Below are 27,720 nucleotides of genomic sequence, written 5' to 3'. Positions count from 1 at the left end.
ATGGATCCAACGCATCGTTTATATGACACGGCTATGCAGCCATAATGTGAGTGTTCTTATATTCAGGACTACACAAATCAATAAGCTAATTTTCCTTAGGGATCAACTATGAAAGGTAATCAGTGGGTAAAATTATATATAAAAAACTGATTTTTTACTTTTTTCCCCTAATTGAAATGCATCGAACAACAAATAGATGTGTCTGTTAATAAGCGAACTACCTGGATGTACTTTTCTAGTTTCATAAAACAATGTTTGGAGTACATGCTTTGAAGCATGAAGAGGGATAATGCTGTAATTCCTTCATTTACTTTTGGATTCAAACGGTGAGAGCAGCGGAGCTACCGTGAATGGCTGAAACCGAAGCTCACTGGATATGTAGACACTAGAAGTGCGCACGCACAGCCAGCAAGCGGAAACTAGCGAGGAACGAGCACGTGAGCGCGTCACACTGATGTGCATGTGGGACAACCAGTAGATTAGGTGGTTCCCCAAACCCGAAGCAGAACAAAGAATGTCCACTATACCTTTAAGGTAACGCCCCCCCCCCCCCAAAAAAAAAAGAAGCTTTTTCAGGTATTTTCTTTATTATTTTCGACTTATTGAGACAAAGGTGGGTGAATCCTTTAAGAAGTCTTTTCTTTCCCAACACTAGTTGCTCTCACCGTAAGCCCAAACCCCCAAAATGGACTTAACCCTCTTAGGATATTTTGAACATGAAATGGATCAGAACAGTATCCTAAAAAATAATAAAAGCGAAAACAAAATTTAAGATTTTTGGAACTTAAGTAAGCGACCAGTCCTTTCTTTTTCGTCTTTTTCGTGCACTTGTTTTCAATTATCCATTTAATTAATTTTTTTTAATTGTTTTTGTTTTTTAATCTATGGCCTAACAAAGATCAGCAAGAACAGAATAATGTCTGCTTTGAGTCCTTTCTGCCCAGTACATGTCATTCTTTATAAGGACTCAAGAGCAGAACTCCTAAGTCTACGTGGGTCTCTCACACTGCAGCTCATCCACTTCAAATTCCTCGGGCACTACAAAGAAAAGTCCAAAATGTTTTGCAAGCCATGCACATGAAACTTGGCTTTAATTTAGATAAATTAGCTGGAATCACAATGTGCCAAAAGCAGGTATCAAGAATTGAATTTAGTCAGAGACACAATATACAGATACTTTGACCTTAATCCAGACTCTGATCTGATACTTTTGGTTGGTTAAGGAGGGCTTTAATTTAGGAAGCTGTATATTAGATATAACTGTACCTGTTCACCCAGAGCCTATGGGTGGCTTTGCTTGTTGTATTAGTTACAATAAGAAGAATGACGTAATGTTAATAGAGCAGTTTCTTCCACCCCTCACTTAATCACCACCTTCCAGTAATGGAAACACATAGAGGAAGAAAACTGGTCTTGCATAGACAAAAAGAGCTTGAATTGGCCCTGAATGGATTACAAGGGGGGATTATGCTGCTCACTGACTCCAACTGAAGACGGGTTTTAGTGATTAATGATCAAAAACGCAACTGTTTTTTTTTTTCCTTCCGTCTGTTTCTGAACATATGGTGCTAATAAACAGCAGTAAAAAATTTCACTGAATAAAACCTTCTCTTTCCCACCTGCCACTCCAGGCACATCTGATAAGGCAGATGTGCTGTGCAACACTGAAGATGGATCGCCGTTCTGCACCTAAATCTGCTGCTTACTTTTCACTCTTAGCACTTTTTTTTTTTTTTTGAGTTTGGTGATAAGGGGATTAGGGTTACCTTATGTGAGATTGAAGGAGGATAATTGACTTTTTAAGACTGTGTTTGCCACGCTCAAACCCTGTTTTATAATTTAACCCTCGTCTCGCCGTTCATGCTTTGATTAACAGCAGCCTTCAGACCCTCGGAGGCAAGTATGTGATATTTTGCCGTGTTTTGGGTATTAAAATGATGAGTTTCTTCCTCCAAACTTTCAGACCATGCTGGTGAAGGCAGATAGGAATCTGAGAATTGAGCTCTTTCAATTGGCTCAACAAATCAGCCTTTTTGTTTGCCGGGTCACTTTGGACGGACTGCCTTCTATTTTGGCCGACCTGATGCTATCTGCTGCCCTTTTGTATAAACTCCACATCCATTGGACAGTAAATGGCTCTTTCACAGTCTGAGCCGTTTGCCGAGTACTCACACATTCCAGATAAACATTTGAGAGTGTGGCCGGATAAGGTTGGACGTAATTTGCTGTCAAGTGGTGTGTTTTTTCTGAAGAAACGGAATGAAAGGAGAGTGGTTTTTGAAAATAAGGGTGTATTTTTCTTCGTCTGAATTTGAAATTTGCCCTTCCTGCTTACTCCAAAAGAAAGCGGGGCTTGGTCTGGATCTTCTACTGGTTCCCAGGTTTGGCTTTAGGATTTAAAGTCTCACAAATATTAGATATACCGGTTTAGTAATAGGTCCAAGGAGGAAGTTGGTAAAGTGCCCTGTAAAAAGACCTAGAGCATCTCAACATTTTTATTCAGCCCCTTTAATCTGATACCCCTAAATAAAATCCAGTGCAACTTCCTTTAAAAAAAACACAGGAGCAGTAAATAGAGTCCACCTTTGTACAATTTAATCTCCGTATTAATACAGCTGTTCTGTGTTCTGGCTCTCTTTAAGCTGTTCAGCTGTTCTGTGTTAATGAAAATATTGGAGGACAATATACTCCAAATCTGATTTTCTTTGAGGGGTCAAGTGACCAAGTCAGACAAGTATAAACTCTCAAATCTGGCCCATAACAAATCCCCCACCCCCCCAAGTCAGATTTAGACTTCCATATGTGGTCTTGAATCTGACTCCTATCCAATCTTTTTGAATGCAAGTTCAGTGGGAACAACCAAGGTGGATTTTATGCGACTTTCCCTTTACTTTCCATCGACATTTGTCATAACTTTGTGCCGGCGAGACCAGGTAGCAGTCAGTTTGATTCACGGCGGCTGCACCGGTAATGCACAGTGGAGCGCCAGCTAGATGTTAGTCCTCATTAATATATGAGGTGACATCTCTGTTCAAGCCAAATTGGAAGGCTTTATATAAGAACTTTGCTTAATTGGCAGCCAAAGCTCAGCAAAATGTCGCAAATACAGAGTTTCACTCTCCTTTTACTCCTTTCACTCCACTAACCTGCTTCAAACACTTTACAAAACCAAAAACAACAATTTCTTCCATGTTTTCCAGACTGAAGCATTCTGTGTGTGATGTTATTGTTCTTTTACGCCTGCGGGTCAGTTTGGAACCACAAACGGTTCACACCGGGGTCAGATGTAAACAACATTTTCAAAGTGATGGGAACAACCTCGCAAAAAAACAATCAGCTTTTAGAAAAAGTTTGGAATTGAGCATCGAGACCTGCAGTGTGAGCGTATCCTTATGGTGAACAAACAGAACCATGAAGATCAAGGAATGCTCAAGACAGATCAGGGATGAAACAGAGAGGTTCAAATAATGTCAGGTTCTTAACATCTCACAGAGTCTTTCAGTTTTCAGTCAGTCATCTGCAAATGGAAAGAGTACGGTACTGCAGCAAAACTAGCAAGACGTGACTTTCCACCTACTCTGACAGACTAAGGTAGCATTCACCTGCGAAGCAACCAAAAGGTCCATGTGCCTGTGCAAATTCTCAGTTATCCGGGTCATCACAACAGCAAACAGGCTTAAATCGGAGGCAACTGGACTTTCACTTTCAGAAAGTCTGGTTGCCTCCGATTTAAGCCTGTTTGATAGTAAAAGGCCCACGGTAATGCTGGCAGAGCTGCAGAAGTCCACAGCTCAGGTAGATGATTGGCATGACAATGTTTAGTTGTGTACTGAGCTTCATGGAGATGTCGCGGCAAGAAACACAACGTTAGACAAAAAGCCATGAGATGACCACTTTGCAGTATGCCACAAGCCATTTAAAGGACACAAAAAGATGTAGGAAAAGTTCCATTTTCAACTTGGCCTGTGTGTAAAAAAATGCCATGTGTGGTGGAAACCTAGTGCTGCGCCTTACCCTGTATACACCAATCGCCACTGTTGTTGGCGACTGTCACTCAGGGAGTAGTTGTCTTGCAATTGGAAGGTTGTCACATGTGCGCCTGGACAAGGCACTTTAAGTTGCCTACTAATCTGCTTATCAGTGTGTGAGTGGATGTGTGTTAATGTGTGCTGCCCCCCTATCACATTCTGTGGGGATGCTTTTCTTCAGCAGGACCAGGGAACCTGGTTAGAGGTAATATAAAGATGGATGGAGCTGCATGCAGGGGAATGCCGGAAGAAAACCTGTAAGAGGTTGTAAAAAACTGCAGTGGGGGGGGGGGGGTTCACCTTGCAGCAGGACAACAATCCTAAACATACAACCAAAGGAGCGATGTAATGACTGAGATGAAAAGACAATTAGGTGTTTGAAAGACCCAATTAAAGTCCAGACCTAAGTGTAATCAAGAATCTGTGGCAAGATTTAGCAGTTGCAGGGAAAATTCCCTATTCATCCAATCTGGCTGAGCTTGAAGGTTTTGCAAAGAAGAATAGAACAAATTTTCAGTCTTAGGTGATTACACTTGCAAAACTGGTTGAGATAGATTGCTCAAAAGACGGGCGGCTGTAATTGGAGTGAAAGGTGATTAAGCATAGTACTCATATGGTGGTGCTGTGTACAATGCATGGGTTTTTATTTTTTGAATTATGCACTGCGTTGTGTTGGTCTGTCACATGACATAACTAGAGATGAATTGGCCCTGAAGTGAATTGAACTAAAATAAGTGTGAATTCTTTTCCAAGGTACCGTATTCTGTGCAGCAGTTTTAGAATATGTGGAGGGACATTATCACGGCTAAAGCACTGTAAGGCATGTCTTTCAAAGCCCCAGAAAACCAGTGCTGCAGTGTGGTTTAGTAGTTATGCTGATGAGCAAACATAGTATTGGTTTCCATCATAAATGTTGAATTTACTCCCTGACCCCTAGCCCTTTAACACAGTTCACATGAAGAAATTAATTACACCGGTTTAGCTCAGGGTTTTTTTTTTTTTTAAGATTTGAGGGACAAACATTGCATCCCTGCTGCGTCTGATAAAGAAAAGAAGTTGTGTTTGAATTTATTTAGTCACCAAAGTTGTACGTTTTCCAGAATAACTTCAGTCATGGCTGGCTGCTGACTCATTTTCAGAGCTATATTAATATACAAGCCTCATGTTATTTGCATAAAAATGTTTACTTGTTGAGTTCCGTGCACTCGTCTTTATGAATGCACATTTAGAAAAGCTGAAATCTGTGACATGGCAGGAAAAAAAAAGAAATGGGTGTTTGAATTTCTAGTACTAAGGTGCAGGTTTGAAGACGGGTCTCCTACCCTTCTCTGTGTGCCTCTCCCTTCTCCAGTTCCTGGATGACCCCCAGCAGCACCTTGATGGTCTCTTGGCTGGAGCTGATGAGGTTTTCCATGGCTTGGAGCTGTGCTTTTACATCCCCATCCTGGTTCACAGGCACTATTTGCTTGCAGGCTTCTTGTGTTTGGTCAGACGAGGCCCCATCGGCCTGACCGCCCATGCACCCTGACAGAGGCTCCTCCATGCCCCGTAGAGGCCGGGCTGAGAGCTTTCCCGTGTTGCACTGTGCCTGCGTCGTACAGCCCCTGCCGGCTCGCGGCAGAGTTTCACTCGATATTCCGTTCAGCTGCAGGCCCTTCTTCCTCTTGCTCTGCACAGACGGACTGTCCAGACACTCCACCTGTGTGAGAGAGTTCCAGGCGATGGGGCCTGTAACCTTGGAGGCTCGATCTGGGAGAGTTCGGGATGAGCCTTCCTCCAAATTGAGCAGCTGCCTCTTGGCCAGGCGGTCTACCTCCGACTCCCTGTGTTGTAATCCAGTTCCGGCTTTGGACGGGACGCTGCAAAGCTGGTACTCCCCCTGTGTTCCGGCTCCGCTTCCGCTCGGCGTACCCGCGAGGCAGTCTGTGTCTGCAGTGCAACTGAGCTGCAGAGCATCAGAGCACAGGCCGTCAGGTGTGCTGTGCTGCTCCACTGTGGCGATGCACTCATTAGTATGGAGCAGAGCCCTGGTCCTCAGGACCGCTCTCCCCCTGCTCGCTCCCTCCTCCTCCTCCTCGTCTAAACCCTGCTCGGCCGCTTTGGATTGCTTCGCCTCCACGACAAAGCCGTTGTCCTGACCTTTATACGTCTCCACTGCCGCCACATGCTTAAACGTGTGGCCTTTCTTGCGCTCAAAGGGAAAGGTCTGGTAGCGTTTCTTCAGGTCGGGGGACGTCTGGACGCCCGTGCTCCTCGTGACATTCGGGATGGATCGGCGGGCGGGGACGGTCATGTACTTGCGGTACGCCACTTTGTACGACATTGGCTTGCCGCCTTTTCCTGCCGCCTGCAGCTCCGCCTCCCTCTGCTCGTTCTGTGCCTCGCAGATGTCCTTGAAGCGCACTTGCAGGGCTTTGTTTCTCTTCCTCACCTGTCGACTAGCTTCCAAGGAGTACTCCAGCGCCAGCGAGGTGGAGGGCAAAGGCGTTGCCTCCGAGTCAGACTCTGAGTTGGTGAGCAGGCATTTGCCACCCTCCTTGCTCACCATGTTTCCTAAGAGACAAGGAGAGAGATCCGTTGTCAAAAACTGTGATTAAAGAACTGGAACAAAGAACTTTTTCTGAGTATTACATCTCACAAATAAAGCTGAGAGAAAATGTGTGGTACGGCAGCTGTTGACGCAGGAAGATTTTAGAAGCTTTTTGCAGACCCAGAAGCAGGCATGCTGACTGCAGTAAAGAAATTTGAAACCTGGGTTTTCTATTTAATATTGCTTCAGAACAATTGAGGTCTTTAATCTTTGTGTTCTTGTGCTTTACACACCTTTTAATTGCTATTTTTGCACTTGTTTTCAGTGTTTAAATGCTTAAACGCTGCAAGTTTATGATGCCAACATGACCGAAGTGTGGTGCATGCATATTTGCAGAATGCGTTTAATCTTCTCGATAAAACTAACAGCTCCTGTTTTAGCCCCATTTTCTCTTTGTTAATGTTAGTAGTTAAATTCTTATTTATTACCAGTCCTCTTTATCACTGCCCGCCACTAAGTTGATTAGTGTCATTTGCTTGTTTGGATGCAAATTTTAGCAGTGGTTCTCTCCTTCTGCACTTAAAATTAACAATATCATCACTATAGTCACACTCTTGCATGATCAATGACTCTCTTTAAACCAAAATTAGCACGTACACTAAGAATTATGAACAACACCGTGCCCTTTAACTGTAGACTGTAAACCCCAGTCCCATTCCCAGAGGCAGTGTACTTACTCTAAGTGTGCTGGTGCCATAATATAGTTTGACCCGCTAGCAGACAGAGCATGCACAGCCAATATTACAAATCCAAGAATGCTGTGGCGGTGCATTCGCCTGTCAATCAGGACCGACAACCCCCCTCCTCTGTTGACATTCACTAGCAACCTCATGTAACAACCAGTCACATCAGGCCACCCCTCCCGAAAATGAAAGGTAAGAAAGCAAAGCCTTCTGGACTTGAAGGAAGCAGAATATGCGTTCACCAAGGCAATGGACAGACCTGTTTGTCCATAGCTGTGACCAAATATGGAATATAACATTTCTTCAATCGATATCAAGGTTTGCCCGCAACCTTGTCCAGGTTTTTTTATTTTGAGTTGGATGCCTGGTTTAAATATTAGAAAGGTGCTGATGGCCCCATCACTGCTCCGTCTCCTAGGCAGGTACAGTTGATGCATGGGCCAGACAAACATCCAGCGGGCAGATTGCTTCGTGTTGTACATAAAGAAGTCGGGTATGAAATTGCCAAGGTACAAAATGGTTAAGGGCTGCATGATTAGCTAAAGTAGCTTTCGGTTTAGTAGTAGTAAGAAAGTAGTAGCTTTGGTAAATATTAAAACGAGTAATAGCTGGTATACATTTCAGTGTTAACGCTGTTACGAAATCTGCCTTTAAAGATGTTTTTCTGCAACTTTGAATTTTTTTTTTTTCTGACATCCTGGTTTCTTGGTATTTTTCTTGAAATCTTAGTGTCATGTATTGTGACAGCTCTCATTAGTTATGCACAACTGCTACAAAACTTGTTGGTCAGACTTTCACTAAGTAGGGGGTAAAACAAGAGGCATAACATCCACTACAAGTCAAAACACATTATAATTATATGGATTTTTTTTTTTCCACAATTTGTTTGCTACGTAATTCTATATATCTTTGCTAATAGTTTTGATGTCTTCCACTATGTATCCACAATGTAGAAAGTAGTAAAAATAAGGAATAGATATTGAATGACAAAGGTGTTAAAAATGTTTGACTAGTACTGGATTTGCAAAAAGCAACTTATGCTGTCAGGATAAGAAGCGGGCGGTGAATTTTTTATGTTTTTCATACCAATACAAACATAATACACAAACACGTCATAATCAACTTACAAACCTTTATATAGGCGACACAATATTTCACAAAATCCACTTAATTTATTCACAATTAGACCCCCAATATGATGCATATAAAATGCTCCAAAATACATGGCACAGCAAGAAACTCTGACTCTGCCTAAATAGATCTGGTTTCTGTTTTTTCCATTTAAAAGAGACTGTACACGACGCATCTATTGTTATTCCACTGCAGCAATGTATGCGGCTTTTTCAGGGGCCAAGCTTTCCCTTTTTTTTTTTTTTTTTTTTTTTTTATTTACATCTGGCAATAAACAAAAGGAGTTACTGTCGAGTCCATGTCTGGGCCTCCTTATCAGATGCAAAAATGACTTGATTCTTACTGCAATTTCCTGATATACTTGGAAAAAAAAAAAAGCCTAATAAAGGAAGACAACAGCAGCAAAGTTTAAACGGGTTGTACCACGGTGCCGTGAGAAAAAGCTAGCAGAGGTGGTGAAATATCGAACCCCAGGTACGGCGCTGGCATCGTGACTCTGCAGCGTGCTTCAGAGGCTCTGACAAAAAATAGAAATCTCTCTCTGCCTGCTGATTTACAGAAAGCAAACACACCACAAGGTTTTACATTCTGATAAAGATAGGGCAATTATATTTGTCCGCGTATGTCCTATGATTGCTCTCTTAACAGCAGTAGAGGGTGTTCCATTTGAACCTTGTTTCTTCCCCCCCCCCCCACACTTGTTCTCAAGGAACACACCCTCTGTCTCCCTTGTTGTCATTGTTTGTGATATTTTCCATTTTTGGCTTGCTTTAGAGGGCAGAGAGTCGGCCGTATTTGAATATTTCATTTAAAAATATCCAACTTAATATTCTTGTCTGCAAACAGTTGAGCAAAGGCATCTCTAAATATGGTGTAGGCAAGAATTTTCCTTTCCTTTTTCAGCAGAAGATGCTTCACCGTTCTTTCTCCTCTAAGCCCAGGAGTCTCTTCCCTGCACTCTTAGTGAGAGATCATGCCAGTTTTAGTCTGCAGTATACGCGTGGATAAAGAAAAAACTTTCAGATTTGCTGTTACCAGATGACATCATTTGCCGTTTGTCCTGTCTCCATGAAAGATTGGCAGTCCTCCTTTGTGAAACCAGTCGAACATCCCTCAGTGGTGTCGCTGGGAAGCCAGAGTGGCATATAATGCACCTTGTACACAGGCTGGAGATGGCAGACTACTGCTGCGCAAGCAGATGTTTGTTTGATTCTCGACAGGCAGATGATTACTGAAATGACCACGGAGTTCAGTGAGGATGCATTTTGCAAGATGCCTGCAGGATGTTGCAAAGCACCAAACATATTGGAGAACCTCAGAGATTCTGCTGTGAAATGATGCTGTTCTCATTCTGGGAAGATGGCACATGCAGGACCTACTCACGCAGAATACACTTAATTACTGCTTCAGTATAACACGGCGTGGACGCGATCAGCCTACTGCTCCGCTGAAGTTTTAAGGAAGCCGAGGTTGCTTTAATTGCCGCCTACAGTTTATCTGCATTGCTGCCTTTAGTGTCTTTCATCTTCCTCTTTTTAGTAGTGGATAGATTCTGATGGGGTTTAAGTCAGGCTGCTTTGCTTGGCAGCCCAAGCACACTATAAACCAGTAGTTGGTACCTTTGGCAGGTTGGGCAGGTACCAAATCCTGCTGGAAAATGAAATCAGCATCTCCACAAAGCTTGTCAATGGGGTGAATCATAGATTGCTCTAAAGTTACCTGGTAGACAACTGTGCTTAGCTTGGCCTTTATTACACACAACAGACAAGCACCAGCAAATTGCATCGCTCCACAGATCATCACTAACAGTGGAGACTTCACACTGGATCTTGGACAGCTTGGGTTGTGGGAATTCAGACTGTGGGACAATGCACAATTGACTTAGGACCATCAAGCTCAGGTACAATGATTCTGAATCTGGTGGTTTCTGTGGTTCAGGAGTGCCCTTTTCTACCTCTGTATTTCCTTCCACTAACTTTTCCATTAGTATGCTTGGATCCATTCAGCTTCTTTAGCAGTGACCTTTGTGGCTTACCCTTCCTGCGGAGTGTGTCAGTGACTGTCTGCTGGTCAGCTATCAGGTCAGCAGTCATAACATTACATTTCTGTATCATTGGTCTTACTCAAAAAAATGTTTTTCTTTGAGAAACTGAGTTTTGGGTTTTCATGAATCTTTGTTGTCCAATTTTGTTTATATTCTGCATTTAAGATGCACGAGTTGTAAATATTGATTTTTTTTTTTTTTTTTTGTACCAAGGAATTAGTTTTAAAAGAAGTATGCACAAAAATCAAGTCACTTTTTGTATCTTCTGGGAAACCCTTGATCTGTAAAAAAAAAAAAAAAAAAGAAGAATTAGCAAGTGGCCCATTGTAAAGTATGAATAAAATTACTGAGTGACTCCTGACCTCTTTGCCATTAGGTTGATTGAGCTGAGAAAGTAGCGAGTTTCCAGAATGTAAAGTAGGAGAATTCAGCCCGGACGTCTCAAACCCATTCATTTTCCAATTATTACCCCGACTGTCCAGCATACAAAGCCTTTCGGGTGAAGAAAGGCCGATTTTTCCCTGTTCTTCTGTCTCTTTGAATATGTCAGGCTTGTATCCGTTCATCTGCAAGACTCTCCTGATCTCTCACTGCCAGTGTCCTCTGCATGTTTGTACAGATGGTGACATTTTCAATGGGAGATAAATGCATCTGACGTGCACTCTCCATATGCGCTCTCTGGCTAATGCTGTTGTGCGCTGGTTAAAAATGAAACCCCACATTGGACATTCAGATTAATACTTGGAGAGATTCTTTATTCTAATTATTTCCATTTAGCAGATTTACATGTAGCTTTTCAGCACAGAAATGGCAGATCTTTTCCTGCATGCGGTCGGATGCCGTTGTATCATATTTGCACTTGAACGTAATCCTTTCTGACACATCAGCACCGTAGGCTAAATGAAGTGTCCCAGGCTCCACATATCAGATTTATTAGCCATCGGTATCCAGACCCGGACGACCGCTGCAGCGCTCGTATCTCAACTCTGGCTGGAACACCACCCCATGGCCTTTTCCATAAACAACACAATTCAGCACATGAGCCCAGACAGCTGACCCTTTTTTATGGCACGTCTGGTCCTTTTTTACATCTAAGGGCACGTTTGTCAAGTGGACTGACCTACTGTTTTCTACCCAGATCCCCTTAAAAAAAAAAGAAAAGAAAAACAGACTCCATGGACTCGCATGCACATGGCTAAACACATCAACATGCTCAGATATGACCTGGTTCTAGAGGCACAGCTCACATCCCTGTCACTCAGGCGCTATAGGCAACTGCTTGGCCATTTCCCAGAAGAGCAATCTGAGCTCTTTTGATGCAAAGATTTTTACGGCTCATTTGTCCATAATTTAAATCTTTCGAATACTGCGAGTTCAATCTAGGTTATGACTTCTTCAAAAATGTCTTTGTAAAAAAGCAAAAATTGCCCCTTTTCCCCCCTAGCGCTCTTGCTCATTTAAGACATCACGCCTGGAATTAAAAATTGACCTCTTATTACGTGCGTGTTTTTGACTCCACATGAGTCAGCAGTGCTGTGAACGTCACTCTCCTGATTTGCCTGTGGGGAATCTTTTTTAAATGTGCAAATTTCAGTGTCCTCATTCAACCTGAGGGGGGAAAGAGCGTCTACCGTAACTTCTAGGCTGACTAATTTTGTTTTATCACTTCGGCTCCACCAAAGGGAAAATCCATTAATATAACATGCATCACAAAACCGAATTTATTAAACGCAGGAACCATGGCTATACATGTCAATTAGAGGCCGCATCGCAACAGCAGCCTTCTTGTTTAAGCTTTTACCAGTGTGTTTCTGGCAAGCTTTTTCCATTATCCTCATTTCTATTTCCTTTAATACCAACTAAACACTACAAAGAAAACACTGTGAAAATATTGCATTGGCAGTTTAGCGCAAGTGGAACAACCCTAAGCTATTTGCTCATATGATCTGATTGCATACTTTTACTTAAAAGCGCTGGGACCCTTTTTTAATATAATCTGGGCTTGTTGGTTCCAGCTGAGTGATGAGCCACTGCTAAATACTAAAGTCACCTTCAAATGAAAATGGCTTGGGATTCGCTTGTCTTTATAAAGTCAAGTCCTAAAAGATTGTAAAACTTTAAAACAGAAACTGGGAATACTATTATAAGTCTAGAACTTTAGCTTAAATGCCTGGACCATGAAGTTGTTTTTTGCTGGTTTTAAGTCCTCTTAAAGTCTTTTAAGTGTGTCATAATTACTAATGTCTCTCTTTTTTGCTCGGGAGTTGCATTTTTAAAACCAATACAACCTCAAAATCCAATATGTCTGTCAATATGTAAAAACCATAGAGATAACTGCCTTTGTGAACCGCTTTTTAGCTCTGCCGATTAATTCCATCCCACTGCAGCGCTCGCAGAGATAGCAGTGTGCAACCTCTGTTGGAGTATGGCTAAAGTCTTTAAAAGCACTGAATTCATAGAAATATTTTTTTTTCTTCCTATTTTTCCTCTAGTTGTATTGCTAACCGTCATTAACCTGCTCACTCAGAGATATAAACATGTAGATGTCACCTGGTGCCCCAAAGTGTACTCTTTACGGTTTTTTACGGCACTTTGTCAGGGCAACACAGCTCCTCTCTGTGATCTGCTGGGATGTCAATTAAGACGCAACTAAGGCTTCGTTCACACAGCAGGCCAATCCGACCCAAATACGATCTTTTTGCCCGTATCGGACCAATATCCGAATTTTTTTTTTTCCAGCCCCAAAAGGTCCAATTTGTGCCACTTCCATATGTGGATCTAAATTGGATATCTGAGAGTTTTTAAAGCGTCCATAGTCTGAACTGTCGTGTCACATTTCATCCTTCTTTCACGTCACTGTCCTGGCTTAATAGCTGTTTTTGTTTTCCCTTAACTTTTTGTCTTATGATGTACTCTTTAATATTATCAGCTCCTGTTGCTCAACAATTTCACAATAAAACAGCTGGAATCCACTATTAATTTTTTATTTTTTTTAAGTGAAGCTTTATTGAACACTTCTAAGTAACATTTACCTCCATTATTACTTCCTTTAATAGGGCGCTGCTGTGCGACGTCTACTTTCTTCTTCTGTTATCTGCACATGCAAGTTGCTGTGGCGTCTTGAATCATTCTGACAGAAGTCTGATGGCGGTCACATTTAATTGGTAGAATGCACGACCACCCACAAAACAATTTCAGCAAAAACATCAGAATTAAACTTCATGACCTGCAGTGTGAACGTAGCCAAAGTAAACATGCCAGGCTTTTGAGCAGCTTCCAGGTGTTATACTAGAAGAAAATAAACTCTAAACAACATTCATGAGGTGGCAAGTTGTTACTGTGACATCTTTTTTATTGCTCGAGTTCCTCCTGATCACTCTATGTTAATGTGAGAGGGAAGAGGAAAAGAAGAAGGTAGATGGAAAAACCTGCTTGTGACACTAATCTAACTTTCTGGAAATTTCTTCAAGAAGAGTTGGCTCATGATTTTAAAATAAATCAAAGCACACTTAATGACAGCTGTTCTATTTACCCGTCTCAATAAATATATACTAATATTCATGCGTACTAATGTTACACAGGGTTATGAACGTTATATTTTTTTTCATAGATTAATGACCAGAATGATACATCTTTTATCAAATTATTATTATTTTTTTTTGAGTTGAGTCTCTTTTCGTAAAACAAGTATTTATTACCTAGGATCCCTGCTAAGGCATGGCTTATAACATAATGCACGGTAGAATCTAGAATAATTTAGCATTTGCTTGAAAGGATATAAGTGAAACTCCTTATATCCTATAGCCTATCTGTATTGAAAAGATTTTAGTGTAAATAGACCTGCTTGAAAATCAGTTGAAGGCTGCAGGTGATTGCATTTGTAGATAGCCCCTTCGCCTCAACAGGCTGCTATGCTTTAGAGAGGAGCGTCCCTTGAACCAAGATGGTGGCTGCATCCAGTCAGATTCACTGCATTATGAGAGAAGCTCATTGTCAAATTTGCTATGTAAATACCCCTGATCTTTAAATTAGAGGTATGTTAATCTCATACTTAATGAGTGTGATGGTTTTAAAGTCCATAATTATGTGAAGTTATGCGGGTAAAGAATAAAATGAGCGTTCATCTGTTTTTGCGCTGCAGTATAAGCGCCCCTCCCAGCTTTATATTGTAACAGCGCAGACGCTCCATGAAGAAATGACTGACAGTATCATCACAGTCATGGAGGTTCCCAACTCCTCAGTAATCCATCGTTATCTTTTCTTGTTTTGTTTCCCTCCTTTATTCTCTTTTGTCAGCTTCTGCTCCTAATTACATGGGGCTTAGTCGTGTTTTGAAACATCTTTGATTTGTCTCTTAAGAGTGCAGTAATTATGCAGTTAAAACATAAATCTGTTGCTGGGGTCTTTTACAGTAATACTGTTGATTTATTGTTTGGATTTTCACTCCTTTTTTTGTTTATCCCTGTTACGCAACATGGTTACCCTTATGCTGGTATAGATGTGACTGGAATATGTACAGCTGTAGGGCTGTCAGACCGTTTTGAGGGATGAAATTGATGCAGTGCTTTGGACGGGCACCGAATGGAGTAAAACTTTTGTCAGCAAAGGCCCAAACAATTGTACTTTCAGGATTTTAGAGGATTGTCCTTTCAGCAAGGTCTGAACAGGCATTTTGATTTACTGCTCGGTGTAAGTGCACTTTCAACGTTTTTTTTTTTTTTGTTTTTTTTTTGTAGTCTTAGAGTAATAACTGGGAATGTTCAAACCACATAGCTTTGGATTGAAGTTGTCTGATTTTAGTGATCAGCACTTAGTAAAAAAGATCTTAAACATGTTATTCTTTTTTTTATTGGAAAGAAACAAACAAAAAAAAAAGAACAGCTTTCTATGTCATGGTGGATTAAACAAATTATTTGGGACCAATTGTTGCAAAAGAAACGCTCCAGTTGGATAATGTTGTGCAAACAACTTGAACACCATTTTTGGATTTCCAGTAATAGATGCAAAAAAAAACAAAAAGAACTGTAATCTGTTTGGAATAACAGTCATTTTAATCAACAGGGGGGGATATGACTTGAGCTAAAGCATAATCTTGTTTTTCTCTTTTTAAACTAAGTCATAGGTTACTGTAGACTACTTGGCTTCTAAAGATTATATAAAAATGCAGAGATGATTTTGTGTGTGCAAAATCATCATCATCATTTACAGAAAGACGTGTCTGGATATTTAAAGCTCACTGCAGAGCCTGGTCTTAAAGCGACGTTCTCTGGTTATATGAATAGAAAACTGCAATCCTCCATCTCCTCTAACGGTATGATTATGGAGGTAAAGGTGTGTTGGCTGGAAAAACATGCAGAGTTTGTCAACAACATGCAATTTGCTTATTTTAGATGATTAAAGGCACAGCTATCACTTATACACCCTTCAATAAAAATTGCATATCCTCCTTGCTTTTCAATGGCGTTTTGAGACACTGGACCCCTGCCTTTTCGAAGTATTTGATACTGTAGCTAAAAAAAAAAGTTTAAGACCCATCTAAGCTAGGCTGCCACGGATTTCTTTTTCGGCTCAAGTGGGAAGTTGCTGTAGCATGAGCTTCACAACGTACATACTGTACATATCGGACAAAGATACCATTGCTACAAAATGTGCGTAAATGCTACACAAATGTTTGAGCAATGACCCCATCATAGCGTTACTTGATGCAGAGGCTCTGTCTGCACTAATGAAGGCTGACTCACCTTGCCATGCTAAATACTTGAATAGGTGTTGGAAAGATGAAATCAGAGGCTGCTTTCTGTTTGTGTAGCTGCCATTCAGTTTCTCCAGGGTGGAGGTCTGAACATTCCTCATTGCATTGTACTGCCTACTATATGACACGGCGGAGCTTGTGTTTAGGCGTTTTATCTCTGGGATGAACCAGTTTCTATCCGAATGTGATGTTGGGTTTAAAATTCAGTGGATTATAATGCTTGAAAAATGTCCTCAGTTTCTCCTCCAGCCACATATGGAATGACAATATTGTTTTTCTTTTTTTCTGCTTCAGTGGACAAAGTTGAGTGTTTAAAAAAACAATAAGCCTGTTACTTTTGATTATGTTCAGAACTGAAGAAGCCTTTTGGATGGCAGGAGAAATGTCTTAAAAAAACAAGAGAAGAAGTCCAGTTGCCTTCTACTTAGGAACTTATCATAGTCATGTCCTGGATGACTGAGAATCTACAGCAGCATAACTTAGAAACATTTTAGAAATGACAAGGCTTAACCTTTCAAACAAATTTACTGTATTCGTCTTTAGACTCGCCTAAAACACATTTTCAGCTTACGCCAACATACATGGGAGACTGTGGGACACAAGCTTTTCGTTTTACACAAACCTAATGAAAACACAGTTTTTAGATGTTACGTGTAAGATCCGGAATAACGGGAATATCAATTTTTGTTCAATTTCTGCATTTGTCACTCGTTAGTTGACAAGCATGTGTGAATTTGACATTTAAAATGTATTTATGTGGCTTGTTTGCACCACTTAATCAGGCAATGTAGAGCTCGTTCTTCCTATACTGCATTGTAAAGCGTTTGCACCGTTCAAGAGCCTCTCGATGAGCCTAATCTTGAGATGGGTGTTGTGTGCATCTTCGGAAGATTTTCTCCTCCCCTGCTGTGTGAGGCACTACAATTACAGTCATAAAAAGAGAACATGGTAGTCTGTGTTTATGGGCTCTTCTTATCCTTGGACTGTAGCCTGCGGACACTGTAGCCTTATTATTATTTTTTTACTCACCTGCTCCCTGCTGAATAGTGCTTGTTTTTCTTGCTACGTCCCTACTCCTGGTTGCTAGTCAGCGTATGTGTCGGGCCGGTGCCCAGGTGGGTTCTTGAGAGTTTGATTAATTCTCAGCGAGCCTGTCCATACATCAGCGAGCATAGCTTCTGCTATAGATGGAGAGCGGAGCGGGGGAAAGGATGTATTCTGCAGTGCGCGCCTGCTCTAATCAGAATGCATCTGATGGCTCTGCCTTTTTGCAGCTCTTCATCTTTCAACATAACAATCTATCCTACATATCTTTTTTAATGCTTTCATGTTTGCATCTTCCTCTGTTGCCTCCTCCCTTTTTTTTTTTTGCCTGTCTCTCTCTTTAGTTTACCTTTAAGTTTCACCCAGCCTTCAAAGCTGATAGGTAACTAAAGGACTCCCCTGCTGCTTTCACACAGTCATCTCTTGCAAAATAAAGAAAGACACATAGACAAGAAAAGCCTCAGAAAACGAAGCGTGTGGGGGGGGGGATGCAACGACTAGAGCAAACAGGTGCAGTAGGAAAGAAGTTGTCACTATGCTCGGTTGGTGCAGAGATGGATGTGAGTATAATGGAAAGAGGCTGATTTGGAAAATGAGGTTGGAGATCTACGCACAGCAACGGTGCTAGATGGACATAAAATTTCCAAATTTCATCCCAACATGTCAAGATGATGTATTTTGGGTCAGCTTAACTGAAACGTATGATTTTCTGTATTGTGCAAGTAAAGAAATATGCTCAAAAAGGTAATCATGCTGGTATGTTTCTTTGCAAATAAAGCTAAATAAACAGTTTGGCTGTTGGCACAGATGGTCCACAGAAGAAGAAATGAAAATCAAATCAAAAATCATTAAAAAAAAGGAGCCAAGCTTTCACATTCGGATGCAGACTGTGTTGTGCTTTTTGTGGCTGTACCAAATGTTTGGTTGTTTTATGTAGCTTTTTTTGCAAGTCAGAGGTAATGTTATGTTTATTTTCAGGAAGATGGTGTTCTCACATCCCAAAGCACTTAGTATTTCTGCAGTTTTGAGCTTCTCCTCCCAGAGTTGTCCCAGATTAAAAAAAAATAAAAAAATAGTCTGCTAGGGCATTGGGATATTTCTGACCCGATTTGACAGCGGATGAGTTAAAATAATTTAACGGGATCTCATAGTGAACTGTAAGGAAATTTGGTTATCTATAAATCATCTTCCACTTTACAATTTGGGATGTCAGGTGTAACAGATCCATGAGGGAACCCCAGAGATCCCTCTCCCCAAAGACTCTCGCCATTATTCTGTGGTCTACCAAGGAAATTTTTTTTCCCCCCTCCAGCAAGTTCTGGGTCTGCCAAGAGTCTCCTTCCCAGTGGGATTAGCCAGGTCAACCTTCAGATGGAGGCACAGGAGCATCCTAATGAGATACCCAAACCAGCTCTGCTATATAAATCCTTTCGATTTGGAGGAGCAGAAGCTCAGCTGTGATCCATACCCCCTGACCATAGGCGAGGGTTAATAGAGCAGTAAATCAATCAGCTCTGTTTTCACAACGACAGACCACCTGACTGCAGAGAAGGCCCCAATCTGCCTATCCGTCTTCCACCTCGAAATTTTTTTTAAAATAATTTACAATACGTTTTCTTTTAAGACCGATTTACACACTGATATGATTGATCTCCCCCAGTCGATCAAAAATGTATCCACCAATAGAAATAAACTGAAATACGATAATTTATTAGACAGGTTAGTTCTCAATGAAAATAGATTAGATTTGTAAGAGTAGTGTATAAGGTGGGGGTTCAGATCAGAGGCGGAGAGAGTAGCCAGGAACTGTACTCACGAGAGAGAAGCACTACTCAAGTAAAAGGTAGTTGTCTAAAAGAAGTTACCTCAGGAAGAATAAAAGAAAGTATTTGTTAAAAAGGCCACTCGAGTACTGGGTAACATGTCGTAAAAGAGTGAAAAATAAGTCATTAAACCGGATTCTGGTATGTTAAAGGCCAAAAAAAACAAAAAACTGAATACAAATAGATGATCCAGTTTCAGAATAGCAAATTTAGGCAGCAAAAACACATTTCCAAATCCATTTTTTTCACATAAAATGTTTGAATCCAATAAAGGGGGATAGAGTGGAGTAGAATTTATGTTGATATCTACAATATTAATATCAGTTTACAAATATTGTTCTTACAAAGCATTTATAAACAATTAGCAGCAGCATTATTAAGCACCTGTAAATATTGAATATATTTTATAGCCATAAGCAGTTATAGACCAGCATTGAGGCTCTATTTATACAGTGATGCAGAATCACTATTTGGCAAAAAAAAACCTGGTTACTCTTCTCTTCTGTCAACCTTTAACGTTTGTGCTATAACTGCATTTTGGATTGTTTTATAAAGTCTACTATTAATTATTATCCATTTATAAGAGGAATACTAATTTAAACTGTGTTGATTACTAAAATGTAGCACAGAGCTGTTGAACAATAAGTATAGATCCTTTAAAGAGTAATAATGGTTTCAGATTACTTGCATTTAAACCCCTTCAAAAAGGTAGGTGTAACCATACTCTTAATTTTATCGAGCTTTGTCTAGTTGGCCTTAAAGATCAAAACACACACTTTTGCTTGACAATTATCCTGTCAGCTCCAAAGATATTGACCCTGCACTCTGTTCTTCACCTGCACAAATCAATAATTTGTGTCAAAAAATAGCCTCAGAGCTGTTTATTAAACCCTCCACCTTCCTCTAGAAAACATCAAGCGGCTAAGGACATTTGACTTGCACTCGCTTCTTTTATCACAGACCGTGCAATACACATAGTTTTGTTCTTAGGCTTATTCATCTGTTGTTTATTGTTGTCAGTTCCCTGATTCCCCCTCCCTCTATTGTCATCTTTCTTTCCTTGTAATTGTTGCAGCCTTTCTGGTTTGTAGCAGTGAACCAGATGTGTTCTTTCTTGCTTCCCTTTGAATGAAATCCATCTTACTGTGGCAAAAATCTCATTCTTCCCATTTTGCCCAGCAAGTATGCCCCCCCACATTGCAGGGCCTGCCCCAAAATACGGTTGGCCTAAGATGCCGTGACATTTGTGGTGAAACAATTCTTTGACCTTTTTAACCAACTAATTAAAATTAAAAACTATGTGGCTCAAAAAAATGAATGTCAAGATCTTCTCAAAGCAAAGCAACACACCAGCTCTATGTATGGGCCAGAATTAGATTATCATGGTATGTTGAGCTTGACCTTCTCTATTATTATATAATCATTATCTTTACATATAGTCTCCTTGAGACACACGTTCTCATTTACAAGAGAGACCTGGTGTTATATTTATGCAATTTGAAGCAAAAAAGCGAAAATAATTTTTACTATCATACATTATTATTACAATTATCATAATGTTATCTATAACACTGAATGTTTTACGTTGAAATCAATATGTAGACTAAAGCAAAAAATACAGACACCGACTGAATTGAGCGGTGGTTTTCAAGTGCTTGTGCAGAATAGTATACCTTTTTATACTGTTCAAGTTATGCCACACAGCTGGAGAAACTCAGGTTATTCTAGCTCTTTCTTTGACATCTCTTTGAAGGACTTGGACACATAGGAATGATATGATGCATTCTTTAAGCCATAACTTATTTTATTTTTTTTAAAACTTGTTCTACGTTAGTACAGGCATCCAGGCCATGCCTGATGAACATTTAAAGATTATGTTGGGCATTTATTATCTAAATATATTTACATTTAAATATATTTACATTTAAACAAAGCAGGAGAGTCAAGCTGTTTATCCAAAGAGAGACCATGTTAATAAAACTTGATTGGTAGAAGTAAGCATTATGAAGGTTACTTTGCAGATATAGTTCAGAGGGCCAATAAGTTACATGTGTTGTGTTGTTTTGTTTTTGTTTTTATTTGGTCATTTTTGCAGATCTTCCATTTCAATGACCGGTTCTAAAGGTGTTAATTTAAAGTAGAAATCGACCGATACAGGTTTTTTAAGGCCGACGCTGATACCGATTATTATGACATCAGTCTAATCGATACCCGATACGCACTGGCTTCTTAAGTTAACTGGGGAGATCGAGGAGAAAAAAACACTGACAAGTGTTTGGACATTATTTTATGTAAAGTTAGATGCTGTATGCGTAGTGATTGGTAATCATTTTTATGTGGATACATGATTCGCCATTGCCAAATGGAAATCAGGCATAGTTTTTTAGTCACAGAAACAGCCACACACCACTGTTCCCTCCTGCTCACAGTGAGACAGAGACAGACTTTGAAAGAGCAGCCGCAGCTAAATTAGGCAGGTAAAAAAAAAAAACAATATTAAAAGTTGAAAACATCATCTTGTTGTTGACACCTAGTCTTACAACATTGCCAGGTGCTCTTTGCCAAAGAGGTAGTGGCAACGTATCCGCTTCATGCGATCCTAAGGTATGGCTACTGAATGCGTTGATGGATCGGGGAATGCGGGCACATATCGGCCAACACCAATACAGTAAAAAAAACACAGTATCGGCTGATACCGATACAGGAGAAAAAAAAGGCTGTATCGGCATGCCGATGTATCAGTCGCCCTCTAATTTAAACTCATTGAAACTTGCATCAATGTTGGCTCATTTAAAGAAAATCTCTCTCATTTACCTCTGGGCCATTTGTAGCCCCAGCTGGCTGGGCCCATACGACAAAGCAGAGTGAAATGCATGCTCAACACACTCACACATAGACCAGCTCACACTGATGCTAAACATATAGGTGACATCAGGCATGAAGACGTACAACATCAGAAACCGCACACGCGTACATATGCTCCCTCCTCAGCCACCCATATGCACGTTTCACCTGAGCTGCGTGGTGCTCCCTGAGAAAAAAAAAAAAAAAAAACTCAGACTCTTAATTAATAATCCTATTAGCACATGAAAGGCAACATCTGGCTTGTTCCAGAAGCAGTCATTCTTTCATAGGGCAGTAATTTGTTTTCTGGATGAATGAGTATCCGTCCCGGCGAGGAGGAGGCCACGGGAGGTGAAGCTGCACTTTCAACCTTCATTTAGACGCAGTCTTTGCAGGCGAATTTTAAAAGCACCTTTTACAGACCCGTGAAAAAGTATTTGCCCCTTGCAGACTTCTTTTGTTTTTCTTTTTTTCCCCCCCAAAGCTTTAACGTTTCAAATCGTCAGCTAAATTTTTATATCCCACTAAGATAATCTGAGTAAATACAGGTGAAATCTTTACAATGTTTATCTATTAATAACCAAAAATCTATTCATACCAGCTTTGGTTAAAAAAGTAATTGGCCACTAACATAGCAACTGGTTGGTTAACCCTTGATGGCAACAGTTGCTATCAAGTGTTTGAGTTGACTGCCAAAGAGTCTTTTGCATAAAGTGCCTTACAAAAGTTTTCACCTCAGTTAGCTTTTTAACTATTTTGTTCCATTCCAATTTGTTTAAAGTTTTAAATTTTAATTTGTGTAATTGATTAGCACAGCCTAAGAAAGGAAAAAGAACTATATCAAACAGAGAAAACTGGCAACAGTGCAAGTATATCTATCCCCTGAAGCCCAGGTAACTGGGGCAACCAGTTACCTTCAAAAATCACATAACTAGTAAAATGCTGTTCACTTGTGTGTAATCTAAGTTTCACATGATCTGTCAGTCTACACCAAGCAAGCTGTATCACACCATGAAAACCAAGGAGCTCTCCAAACAAGTCAGGGATAAAGTTGTTGAGAAGTACAAGCTAGGGTGAGATTATAAAAAAAAATATCCAAATCTTTCATGAGCCCCTAGACCAGGGGTCACAAACCTTTATGAAACTGAGAGCTACTTCATTGCTGTTGTCATATGAAGGGCTACCAGTACTGACCTTTTGAACTAGAAGAGTCAGAGTTCACCTTCACTTTATATAATAAACACATTTTTATGGTTATATATATATATATATATATATATATATATATATATATATATATATATATATTGTCATTTTTAAATATAAATGCAAGTTTGAATAAACAGGAAGAGTAACAGAATAACATTAAGTTTTAGATGCAGCTCACTAGTGGATTGTGCTGCTTTTAGAACAGGCTCATGGGCACCAAATGGGGTCCTTGGGGGCTACTTGGTGTTAGTAACCCTTGGGCAACATCAAATCCATAGTACCACAACAAACTGACAAAGAGAGGGCCGCCCACCAACACTCACAAGGGCAAGGAGGGCATTAATCAGAGAGGCAGAACAGAGACCAAAAGTAACCCTGAGGGAGTTGCAGAACTCCACAGCAGAGACTGGAGGATCTGTCCACAGGACCACAATAAGCAGTGCACTCCATATAGTTTGGCTTTATAGAAGAACGGCCAGAAAAAAGCCATTACTTGGTGTTGAAAAAATAAGGAGGCATGTGTTGAGTTTTCCAAAAGGCCATGTGAGCGACTCTCCAGGTGCATCTAGGAAGGTGCTCCGTGTACTTTTCAGCCACAAAGGACAACTCTATGTCTGGCACAAACCCAACACATCCAATCATCCTCAAGAACTCCGTTCCCACAGTGAAACATGGTGGTGGCAGCATCATGCTCTGGGTATGCTTTTCAGTAGCAAGGACTGGGGAAACTGATTCAACTTAAGAGAAAGATGGATGGTGCTAAATACAAGAATATTCTTGAGCAAAACGTATCAGTCTTCCTATGATTTTAGTCTTGGACAGAAGTTCACCTTCCAGAAGGGCTGTGACCCAAAGCACACTGCTTATGCAACACTTGGGTGGTTTAAGGGGAAACCTTTAAATATGTTAGAATGGCCTAGTGTGGTCCAGGCTTCAATCCAAGTGAGAATCTTTGACAAGACATGTAGAAGACTGTACACAATGAAAAGCATCCAAAATGAAAGCTGGAGAAGTTTTTCCTTGAGGCAAACATCTCAGTAGAAAAATGTGGCGGGCTCCTAGAGACTTAGTCAAAGCCACTCGCAGCTGTTATGCTGCTAAAGGCTTCACTACAAAGTACAGACTTTAGGGTGGGGGTGAACAATTATGCATGCTGAAATGTTTTATTTCATCCTGTTTCTGTTTTGCATCCCAATAAACAAATCAGTACATCTTCAAAGTTGTAGACATGCTCTCTAAAGGAAATGGTGGAAACTCCCAGACAATCCTCTTTAATTCCAAGGTGTGAGGCAACAAAACATGATAAATGCCAAGGGGGTGAATACTTTCACAAGGCACTGTCACAAAGAAGCAATTTTAACCAAAGTCAAGACTTTGAAAAGACCACTTCAAAACCTGAACATGCTGATATGATAATTAGCTTGCAGCAAAACCTAACTGTGCTTGAGCCCCAGGCCATCACACTGCCGGTGCCATGCTTTACTGTCTGTGTAACGTTGTTGTTTTCTGTGGAACCCATGACTGCACCCCATGCAATGGGAGATACACCTTCCAAAAATATTTCGAGTCTGATTTTTTTATTTTTTTTGCCAGTCTCATTTTTACTATTTAATCATGAATATTGCAGTGCTTTAGATTTTGTTCTGGGTTTCTTGTGGCCATCTCCATGAGTTGTTAATGCACTCTTTCAGCTGATCACTCCGGGGAAGGTTCTCCACTGTTCGCCGTTTCCTTCATTTACGGATAACAGGCTCTCACTGATTTTTGCTGGAGTCACCGCGCTCCAGAAATGGCATTGTAACCCAAGTCAGTGAATTTGTTTCACATCTATTGTTGAATTTCTTTAGATTGGGTCATGATTTGATGCTTTTGAGATTCTTTCTAACTTGCTCTAGGTTGTCAAATGGGGTCCATTTTATCCTTTCTTTCTTTTACTACAGATCTGGCAATAATCAGCCCTGGGTGTGGTTTTTGAAACATAACCAATAGGGTCCTGAGGGAACTTGTAACAGCAGGGACATTACAACTTCTAACAGATAGAAATGTCAATATCTTTTCCTGCTTAGTTTCTCAGACACTAAGTATTGGCGTGTATCTCTTTCCGTCCATCTTTTTTTTTTCTCGGGGTTTGTTGAAAGTGAACTAGATCACAGGGGGAGATGGTATCAGAGCAATGATTTGAGCCATGGTTGAAAGACAGACAGAGCCATGGATAAGAGGACAGTTTAGAGGGTGACTGTGACTAGTGCTGGTTTTGTTGTGTGGCAAATGAAGGACAATGGACACGTGAAGGCTTTCCTCTTCATCATTCCTCACCACACATCTGCAAACCCCACCTATTTCTGATCTATTAGAACATGCCTAGATTAGCTTTTAGGAACAGCACTCATTACCTTTTCGTTGTGCTGCTCAAAACTATGGCCTTCGTTTGTGAGGAAAAGGATTTCTCTTTTAGTTTTGCTATTTTTTTTATATAATTTTGTTTCGGGCAGCTGCAACATTGAGGAAATGCAGCATCATGCAAGCCCCTTTTTATCTGTTTAGCTGATTCAGTCAAGTTGAATATGGATCAAAATCTACTTGAATGCAAAAAAAAAAAAAAAAAAAAATCTGACCTTAAAGATTTTCTTAACTTAATTTCTCTCAAGTAAATAAATCCTCCTCAGCTGCTCTTTAAAATGTACCCCAGCTTAAAAGTCCGAGATTTACATCGTCTCTTCTGCTACACATATTTTATTTTCATCAGTAAGAGGAAATCTTCTGTAAAGCTATCCATCGCTACCTACCCGAGACTTAATCCATCTGAGCGTCTACATTTCCTGGATTTCCCCACCATCCAGAGGTTGTTTGAGCAGACTTTCCTTTCTCGCATTTGCAGACGGAGTGGACGAGAGCAAAGGGGGAGCAACTCACCTCAGACTGTGAGATGCTGACGTAAAAGATGCGATAGCCTAGATCCCCGCTTGTGCCCATGCATGCCCGTTCCCCTCAGCGGATTAGAGGCGAGCTGGGAGAGGAGGCTTTTCCATGGCAGAAGTTGAGAGGACACGAAGCCATGCAGAGCAGCAGCGGCAGCGGCGGCAGCTGTTGGGAGTAGTTGTCGCACATCCGCGTCCTCTGATCCTGTGGCGTCCGGACTGAGTCAACACTCCTCTCCCCCCCTCTCTCCTTTCCCCCCCTCGCGGTGTCGATTGCTTTCACTCACTCAAGCCTGAATGTATCCACGCTCACACACACTCACTCACACACACACACACACACACTCACACACACACTCACACCCATAGAGGTGCGCACGCTGTAGCTGAACTCCGGACACCCTCAGTGACGGAGCCCACGCAGGCAGAATATCCCCATCGTGCCGCCGCAGTTCCGCTCTCTGGCTTTCTCCTCGTTTTCTGTTTGTGTGTGTGTTTCCGAATGTGCATGAAGGTGGGTGAGACACAGGGAGAGAGAGAGAGAGAGAGAGAGAGAGAGAGAGGGGAGAGATTAAGTGAAAGGGGGAGGGCGTATGGGAAGCAGAGTTGAAGGGAGGAGGCAAGGTTGCAATGGAGAGCTCCAAGGTTTGGCTACATCTGGCAGCTTCATAAAGTTTTCATTGTTGACGTTTACTTAAATTCTTCATGGTTTTATTTTATTGTACTTTTACAGAAATCGATTTGCGACGTTGTACTGTCTGTCCCGGCATCTCCCCCAACAAAGACGGCAGCAGATGTGTTCCTGACGTGCCGTTGTGTGCGCACACCTGTGTCTTTAATTCCACCGTGTTGCCTGACATCTCCATAGAGCTGTGCTTGTCAGATGTGATCAGTCCTGAGAGTTTCATTACAAGATCGCTCACCTTCTGTTGGCTCAGTTTTTCCTTGTCCTTGGAACTCTGCGCCATTTGTGTGGGAAGACGATTCCATCTGCTTGTCCCTCACTCTCTGGAGCTTGTTTGCCTGATCTCCTCTCAGATATTTATCCATCTGTCATGGGCGAGGCAATAGTTAACGCCTGTCTGTGCATAGGAAAATCTGTTTTTCTTTCCAAAACTAATCTATGTGGTTTGCCATAGATGGAATAGACAAACGAATTTGCCCCTCCTAGGTATGTCACAATAATCTCTATCTTGATATAATCGATATCAAAATAATAAATTATTAACAGATACTCATTAGCGCCCAAATATAGATAAACCGACCCATTTATATTTGGTCAAATTGTTGCACTTCTTCCGACCGCAGCACTGCAGTAACTGACATTCAGCCTCCTTGCAGCCTCTCTACTCACCAACGATCTGCTGCTGAAACGTTTAAGCTCTGCTAACATGTCGCCTAATGCCAGAAGAATGTATGCAGCCCTCTTTATTGACATGAACAACACAAAAGCCTTGTTCAGAAGAACTCTCCCTATATAGCAGAAGGACAAGAAAAAAAAAAAAAAACGAGACGCTGAACGATACCACATGCTACGCTATCGCTACAAGCTAGCACTACAAGCCAACGCTACGTCACTGATGTTTTGGAGCAACTTAAAAGGGTCGGTAAAACTCCTGTATCTGCAACAGTGAAGAAGAAAACCTCTCCCGAA

The 27,720-nt window shown here is 41.0% G+C and overlaps 2 protein-coding genes across 7 annotated transcripts in view; one reads left to right on the top strand and one right to left on the bottom strand.

The window, feature by feature from the left end:
• The window catches only part of insyn2a (inhibitory synaptic factor 2A), a 45,477-nt gene extending 18,522 nt beyond the window's left edge, over positions 1-26,955 (bottom strand). The window contains exons 1-2 of one of the 2 annotated variants that reach the window (XM_012862803.3): positions 26,062-26,955; positions 5,351-6,581 (exon numbers count right to left, since the gene is read on the bottom strand). In XM_012862803.3, coding sequence (XP_012718257.2) covers positions 5,351-6,576 — 1,226 coding nt within the window. In that variant the 5' untranslated portion in view covers positions 6,577-6,581; positions 26,062-26,955. The other variant, XM_021316528.2, reaches the window with a different exon arrangement.
• Positions 1-27,720, top strand: part of dock1 (dedicator of cytokinesis 1) — a 303,583-nt gene that overhangs the window by 148,679 nt on the left and 127,184 nt on the right. The gene's annotated exons all lie outside the window — the stretch shown is intronic.

The sequence above is a fragment of the Fundulus heteroclitus genome, chromosome 10 (assembly GCF_011125445.2).
Source record: "Fundulus heteroclitus isolate FHET01 chromosome 10, MU-UCD_Fhet_4.1, whole genome shotgun sequence".
NCBI classification, from domain to species: Eukaryota; Metazoa; Chordata; class Actinopteri; order Cyprinodontiformes; family Fundulidae; genus Fundulus; species Fundulus heteroclitus.
Note: the sequence above shows the minus strand (reverse complement) of the source record. Positions and strands in the feature narration are given on the sequence as shown.